This window comes from Schistocerca americana, chromosome 7 (assembly GCF_021461395.2).
Source record: "Schistocerca americana isolate TAMUIC-IGC-003095 chromosome 7, iqSchAmer2.1, whole genome shotgun sequence".
NCBI classification, from domain to species: Eukaryota; Metazoa; Arthropoda; class Insecta; order Orthoptera; family Acrididae; genus Schistocerca; species Schistocerca americana.
Window position 1 is genome coordinate 499,169,855 of NC_060125.1, and position 7,714 is coordinate 499,177,568.

General features: G+C 42.1%; 1 protein-coding gene across 1 annotated transcript; it reads right to left on the minus strand.

Moving 5' to 3' along the window:
- Nucleotides 1-727: 727 nt before the first annotated feature.
- On the minus strand, nucleotides 728-1,904 carry LOC124623040. Its single transcript, XM_047148833.1, has 3 exons — nucleotides 1,703-1,904; nucleotides 1,193-1,447; nucleotides 728-1,146 (listed from the first exon to the last, which is right to left on the minus strand). Exons 1-3 carry the CDS (start codon nucleotides 1,902-1,904, stop codon nucleotides 728-730), a joined length of 876 nt encoding a protein of 291 aa, XP_047004789.1.
- Nucleotides 1,905-7,714: the final 5,810 nt, after the last annotated feature.

Consider the following 7,714-nt stretch of genomic DNA (forward strand, 5'->3'; position numbering starts at 1 on the left):
TATGGAGCACATTATTACCATTCACCTCCACATCTCCTCCAAAGTTTTTGTTATGGAGCATGTTATCACCAGTCGCCTCCATGCCTCCACCAAAGTTTTCGTTATGGAGCACTTTATCACCTATCACCTCCATACCGCCTCCAAAGTTTTCGTTATGGAGTACTTTATCACCATTCACCTCCACACATCCTCCAAAGTTCTCATTATGGAGCACGTTACCAACTTTCATCTCCATACCTCCTCCAACGTTTTTGGTATGGAGCACTTTATCACCATTCACCTCCATACCTCCTCCAAAGTTTTGATTATGGAGCACATTATCACCATTCACCTCCATATCTCCTCCAAAGTTTTGGTTATGGAGCACATTATCACCATTCACCTCCATACCTCCTCCAAAGTTTTCGTTATGGAGCCCTTTATCACCATTCACCTCCATACCTTCTCCAAAGTTTTCGTTATGGAACACATTGTCATAGTTCACCTACATAGCTACTCCAAAGTTGTCGTTATGGAGTACTTTATCACCATTCACATCCATACCTCCTCTAAAGTATTCATTATGGAGCACATTATCACAATTCACCTCCATACCCACTCCAAACGTTATGGAGTGCTTTATCGCCATGCACATCCATACCTCCTCCAAAGTTTTCGTTATGGAGTACATCACCATTCACCTCCAGACCTCCTCCAAAGTTTTCGTTATGGAGCACGTTATCACCATTCACCTCCATACTTCCTCCAAAGTTTCGTTATGGAGCACATTATCACCAATCATTTCCATACTTCCTCCAAAGTTTTCGTTATGGAGCACTTTATCACCATTCACCTCCATGCCATCTCCAAAAATTTCGTTATGGAGCACATTATCACAGTTCACCTCCATACCTACTCCAAAGTTGTCGTTATGGAGTACTTTATCACCATTCACATCGATACCTCCTCCAAAGTTTTCATTATGGAGCACATTATCACCATTCACCTCAATATCTCCTCCAAAGTTTTCGCTATGGAGCACATTATCATCATTCACCTCCTTTCCTCCTCCAAAGTTTTCGTTATGGATTACTTTGTCACCATTCACCTCTATACCTCCTCCAAAGCTTTCGTTATGGAGCACGTTATCATCATTCACCTCCATACCTACTCCAAAGTTTTCGTTGTGGAGTGTCACCATTCACCTCCATACCTTCTCCGAAGTTTTCGTTATGTAGCATGTTATCATCATTCACCTCCATACCCCCTCCAAAGTTTTCGTTATGGAGTACTTTGTCACCATTCACCTCCATACCTTCTCCAAAGTTTTCATTATGGAGCACACTATTATCATTTACTTCCATATCTCCTCCAAAGTATTCATTATGGAGCGCGTTATCACCAATCACCTCCATACCTCCTCCAAAGCTTTCGTTATGGAGTGCTTTGTCACCATTCACCTCCATACCTTCTCCAAAGTTTTAATTATGGAGCACACTATTACCATTTACTTCCATATCTCCTCCAAAGTATTCATTATGGAGCACGTTATCACCAATCACCTATGTACCTCATCCAAAGTTTTAGATATGGAGCACGTTATCACCATTCACCTCCATACCTCCTCCAAAGTTTTCGTTATGGAGCACTTTAACACCATTCATCTCTATACCTCCTCCAAAGTTTTAGTTATGGAACACGTTATCACCATTCAATTCCATACCTCCTCCAAAGTTTTCGTTATGGAGCACATTATCATCATTCACCTCCATACCTCCTCCAATGTTTTCATTGTGGAGAACATTATCACCATTCACCTCCATATCTCCTCCAAAGTTTTCGTTATGGAGCACATTATCACCAATCACCTCCGTACCTCCTCCAAAGTTTTCGTTATGGAACACGTTATCACCATTCACCTCCATACCTCCTCATTTCGCATCTTAACTCGTTAGCCGCAGACGTCTTCTATATAGTACATTTCCATTGTTTAATTTTTCTCCCTTCTTTTTCTTATTTGAGGGCACATCTCAACTTCGCAAAGAACCATGTTTTCCAGCACACTGTGAAATTTTCTTTTCTTTGTGTCCTGCCGAGTATTATTGATTAGCAGCTCTTTTTCCCGTGCTAGTCTGGAAGTGTATCCTCGTGACATGCATCAAATTTTTCTTTTACTGCTCCCAGGTATTTGTAGCTTCTGCAAGAATTTTATTTCCCCTTCGTCAGTAGAAAGTTTTACTCCCTACTGAGGCGGTAGCCCCGGCGACCACGGGGCCGCAGTATCACTTTGTCGGCCAGCCGCTCAGCCCAACAACGGCGGCAGCGGCGTCTGCGGCGAGCTGTAGGCGCCGCCCCCTCCTCACTGGAAACGCCAACGTCTGCGGCGGCGACCGTCGAGGTAACAGTCGCGTCATCCATCTGCACAGAAAACAAGAAGTGCACACATTAAAGTGCCTGCAGATTCACTGTCCCTGGACATGAAAGTTTATGGAGGTGCAACTTAGAAATTGGTCTGGAGAAGGGGATTATTTTATCGTCACTGACTGTACATCTGGACGCTTTTGAAATTCAGGAAAGTAGTGAGCATATATGAAAGGATCGAAATATTTGATCGATATATATTACAAAAATGGGCATATGTGTGTGTGTAAATTTTCCATATCTCCTCCTAAACAACTGGACCCATTTCAGGCTTCCTACACACATTCCTTACTTTCCGGCAGCAATCGCAGTGGGTTAAAAACAGCGTACCTATCATTGGAAATCAGTCTCTGTATGATTGTATCGCTACTGAAAAAAATCTCTAGGATAGTGCATACATTTCAGTACATTGTTAAATAAGTCTAAGTGGAAATATTTCCTTTGTTGTTCCTTGAGGGAATCACTCATGTAGTGAATTACACCGTGTCATTAACTATAAATATCGAGTGGGAGTATATGTGTAGGAATGATATAGTTAACATTCAGAGACGCTTGAACAACCGCCTGAACGAAATTATGAACTGCCGGCATAGATCGTTTTGAATGCCCTTTTCTGAGCTAACAATGTTGTCGATAAACTGATTCAGTTTATCATATCAGAAGCTTTAACTACATGAAATTACACGATGAAAAAATACGTATTAGTGTCAAAGGCAGTCTAGGCTACTGCACATATCGAAATCTTGATCTCAGTACTGTTTCCAACAAAAGATATATGTGGCAGTAATGTTTTGGGTCGGTATCATGAACGAAAGACGGAAAACTCTAATCACTATCGAGACAAATATGTTGGCGGTGCACTATCGGGACAGGATCCTGCAACGTGCTGTCGAGTTTTTCAGTCCAGTAAATTGGCCAAGAGTTACTATTTCAAGATTATAATGTGTAACTGACTAATGTCATGGCCGAGAGAAAGCAAACCTACATTTACATCATTTGTAAAGTTAGAGGCATCCTTTGATATTTTTCACTGGAACAGGTACCAGGAATAAAACATATGGGGTGGAAACTTGTCTATAGCTTGCATAAAAAGAATGACCAAGCAGTAATAGACACGGAAAGGAAATTTGGAGAGAGCCTGATGGGAGGAAAAATGGAAACTTTGAGATTTCGCAGGGACATTGTGATTCTGTCAGAGAAAGCCAAGCAGTTTCAGAATTAGTTGAATGTAATGTGCAGTGGTTTCAAAAGAAGTTACAACATAAACATCAACAAAAGCAAAACAAGACATAGTACATAATGGAATTATTCAGGTGATTGTGAGAGACTTACGTTTAGAATTAGCAGAAGATGAGTAACTTAACTGACGATGGCAAGACTGTTGTTGTTGTGGTCTTCAGTCCTGAGACTGGTTTGATGCAGCTCTCCATGCTACCCTATCCTGTGCAAGCTTCTTCATCTCCCAGTACTTACTGCAACCCACATCCTTATGAATCTGCTTAGTATATTCATCTCTAGCAAGACTAGGGAAGGTGTAAATCCAAATTTGCATAAGGAAGAAAAGTATTTCTCAAAAAGAAAAACTGTATCACAGGAGGTAGGGGTTTGAGGGGGGAGGGTGGGGGTTAAGGACCAAAAAGGTGATTTTATTTCAAGCTCCAATCACATACGTGTGTCGGACGCCTCTCATAGCAACTGAGGCTAATATGAGGACAATGTTTTCGCTGGACAGGAAATTTCATCCCATTGTCTAGCCACACAGTCAAAAATTTGGTGATATTCTCGAGACGGTACTGCAGAAACAGACACCGCCCACACCATGAGCAACTTACCACAAGAGGCAGGAGTCAGTCTTAATGGAACAGGCTCCAGATAAACGAGACTTTTAGAAAAAATACCGTCCACACCATTCCGAAAATAGCAAAGGCAGGTAAGTGAACGAAGTATCGCACAATCAGCTTAACAGCTCATGTATCCAAGCTGCTGACAAAACTAATTTAAAGAAAAATGGGAAAGAAAACTGGAGATTTATTTGATGACTATTTTGGTTTTAGGAAAGCTAAAAGTACCAGGGAAACAATTCTGTCATGGCGCTTGAAAATGGTAGCAAGGATGAAGAAAAATGAAGACACGCTCATTAGATTTGTGGATCAAGATAAACTGTTTGAGAATGTAAAATGGTGCAAGATGTTAGAGATTCTGAGAAATATAGGGGTAGCTGTACGGGCAGACGGATAATATACAATAATGTTGGAAAACCAGGAACTAAGTGCTCAGATTAAAAAGGGCCGTAAGGCAGGGACGCACTGTTATGCCACTATTGTGCAACCTATATATCGAGGAAGCATTAAAGGTAATTAAAAAAGTTTCAAGAATGATCTTAAATATCGGGGTGAAAGGGGATCCATAATGAGATTCGCTGATGGTATTGCTATCCTCATTGAAGGTGAAGTATAATTACAGGATCTGTTGGATGGAATGAGTAGACTAATGAGTAAAGAATATCTGTTGAGAGTAAACCGGAAACAGACGAAAGAAATGAGAAGTAACATAAATGAAAATAGCAGGAACATGCAATCGGTGATCACGGAGTACAAGAAGTTAGGGAATTCTGCTTCCATAAACCAAGGTAAACCGTGACCGAAGAAGCAAAGAGGACGTAAAAAAACAGACTTATAACAGGCAAAGAGGGCATTTCTGGCCAAGAAAAATATACTAGTATCAAACATAGGTTTCATTTTCATGAGGAAATTTCTGAGAATGTACGCTTGGATCAAAGTATTGTAGTGAATCATGGATTGTAGAAAACCAGAAGAGAAGAGAGTAGAAGCGTTTGGGATATAGTGTTACTGAAAAATGTTAAAAATTACATGGACTGATAAGACAAGAAATGAGGATCTATGCAGGATCGGCAAAAAAAGGGACATATTGAAAACGTTGGTAAGATGAAGGGACGAGATGCTAGGACATGTTTTAAGACATCAGAAAATAACCTACAGCGAGCTGGAAGGAACTGCCGATCTTAATAACTGTAGAGAAAGACTTCTTGCAAAAGAACTGAGGACGTAGGGTCCAAGTTCTACTCTAAGATAAAGAGGTTGGCGCAAGAGAGGAATTCCTGGCGGGCAGCAATAAACCACTCAGGAGACTCAAAATAAAAATAATAATGGACGTGACTGAACACTCCTTGGATGTGTTGACAACTGCAGCGACCTGTTGTAGGTACAATACTCGGACACTGTTATGACCCCTGGACGCCTACTGTCGTAGGTTGGTGCAGGTTTGGGCAGACACATCACGACCATCTTCTCCATGGCAAACCCAGGAAGCTCCTAGAAAATTACAGTAAACAAGGCGAAGCTACACAATGGTCCCAAGCGAGACGCGCTCCCAGTAAATACCAGACAGAAGAAAGGTTGACTCCACAATGTACACATTCTTAGAACTATTCATGTAATTTCGTCCTTCTTGCCGACCCTGGTTATCATAACGTGGCCTTACCTTCCCAATGATGGCCTCCTCCCGCTGCGAGTCCTGTGGCCAAGGACGCTCCTCAAGACTGACGTCCGCAGCATCAGCTGACATCAGCGTCTTCTGCGGCTCGACGGCCCTCGAAGGAACACCTCCCTCTTGACCTGGGCCCAAACGGAACTGCAGCCGCACCACGTTGAGATCCTGTGGGAGTTTGTTCTCATCGTTAGCTTTTCATTTATGCTTCTTATTTAATTTCTTTCCTAATATTTACCAATATTCTAATACATTCAAATTTTGCAATAAAAGCTCCTCTGAGTTTATAATTACCATATTACCATGACTATCAAGAAGTCATATATAGGCAGTATATTACCGTGTACGTTGAACTAAGCTACAACTGAAATTGTTATAATTAGCAAAGTGTTTCAAGCGAGCCCGTGTGTAAGTTATATACCACATCAATACGCCGGGATGGCAGCTTTTATGGCAATCTGGGCTAGAGTACCAGCTCACTGAATCCGTGAAGTAGCTAAAGGAAACCCTAGCCAACACGAAGGTGTAAATGCCGTGTCCATTGACCTGCTAATATTAAATATGGACTCAGTATTGGTGTCACTCCGTAGTTAGGTTCACTCACGTCCATTTACATCTCTTTGCTTAGCGAGGAATCAGAAACGCGAAACAATTGTTTGTTGATTTTCAGTGTAGGTCGGATATGGAGGCCAACGGCACGACGACGTCATGCGTCTGTTGTCCAAAAGACAGTAATAACGCAAAGGCCGATCCAGTCACTAGTCGATGAAACCACGAAAACCGAATCCCAGCCTATTGTCTTTATCGCCTCGTTCAGTATTTTCTACACACGATTGCTATGTATTCCTTCCATAAAGCAAAATTATTACAAAAATTGTAATTTGTGTTAGTCAGTCTAACGCATTCGAATCCCCTGCTCGAGCAGAACAGTGCGAGTTGTTCGCTTATCCAACACGAAATTCTGACCATGTTTCAGGAAGTGGCGTGTAATTATTACCTGATGCATCAGAATTAAGACGAAACTATAACAGACAATAAACAGTCACAGTGAAGTAAAAGAAGGCGCTTAAGTGCCTAAAAGCAAGGTCATCATACCATAGGCCATCTGTCAATGATATCAGACAGAAATCTGGCTAAAGCGTGACACTATGAGTGAACGGTAAAATCGATGACAGTAGAACAGTATTGATGCCAGAATTGAGAAATGATTTTATGAGGGAAAAAAGTGTAGTGCTCGAACATGTTCGTCGGCCAGACAGTAGACCTTGGTTCCCTAGGTTTCGTCTGTGGCGAAAGACACTTCCATCACGCCAGACACCCGTCCGAGCCGAAGCAGTGGCAAGATAGTAACTAAATAAAAATTCGTTCTTTCCTGGTAGAGTACAGATCCCTACATCTGTCAGTCAGTCAGTAACTGTGAGAACTACGAAAACTACAGCAGTTCTCAAGGTAATCTCCAATCTGACATGATGGTTAACGAGCACTAAACGCAGAATCGGGCTGCACCTAAGCGTGAATGTTATGTTCTCCACACTCCTCCACGTGGCTCACCTGTGGGCTGAAAAAAACAGGGTCAGCGTCCTCATCGCAGACCGCGATGACACGAAGATCTTCGCTCTCTGTCTCCCGGCCACAAGGGAGACAGAAAAAGGCGAGGGCTCTGCGGAACATCTGCGAAGATAAAAAAATAACATCAAGAGTTGTTCACACTTAATGCGTTAGTGTACCAGAATGGCAGAGGCGCCGATCTGCACAGCCAGGCGAACAGAAAGTTTGGCATGGGTTCTGGGACTGTATCTCATCAACG

Excerpts from the sequence above, each read along its gene's own strand:
- LOC124623040 (XM_047148833.1), bottom strand. The coding sequence starts at position 1,904 with ATGGAGGTGAATGGTGATAACGTGTTCCATAACGAAAACTTTGGAGGA. Across the intron at positions 1,448-1,702 it reads TAACGAAAACTTTGGAGGAG|GTATGGAGGTGAATGGTGAC; the intron begins GTATGGAATTGA and ends ACTTTGGAGAAG. Across the intron at positions 1,147-1,192 it reads TAACGAAAACTTCGGAGAAG|GTATGGAGGTGAATGATGAT; the intron begins GTATGGAGGTGA and ends ACTTTGGAGTAG.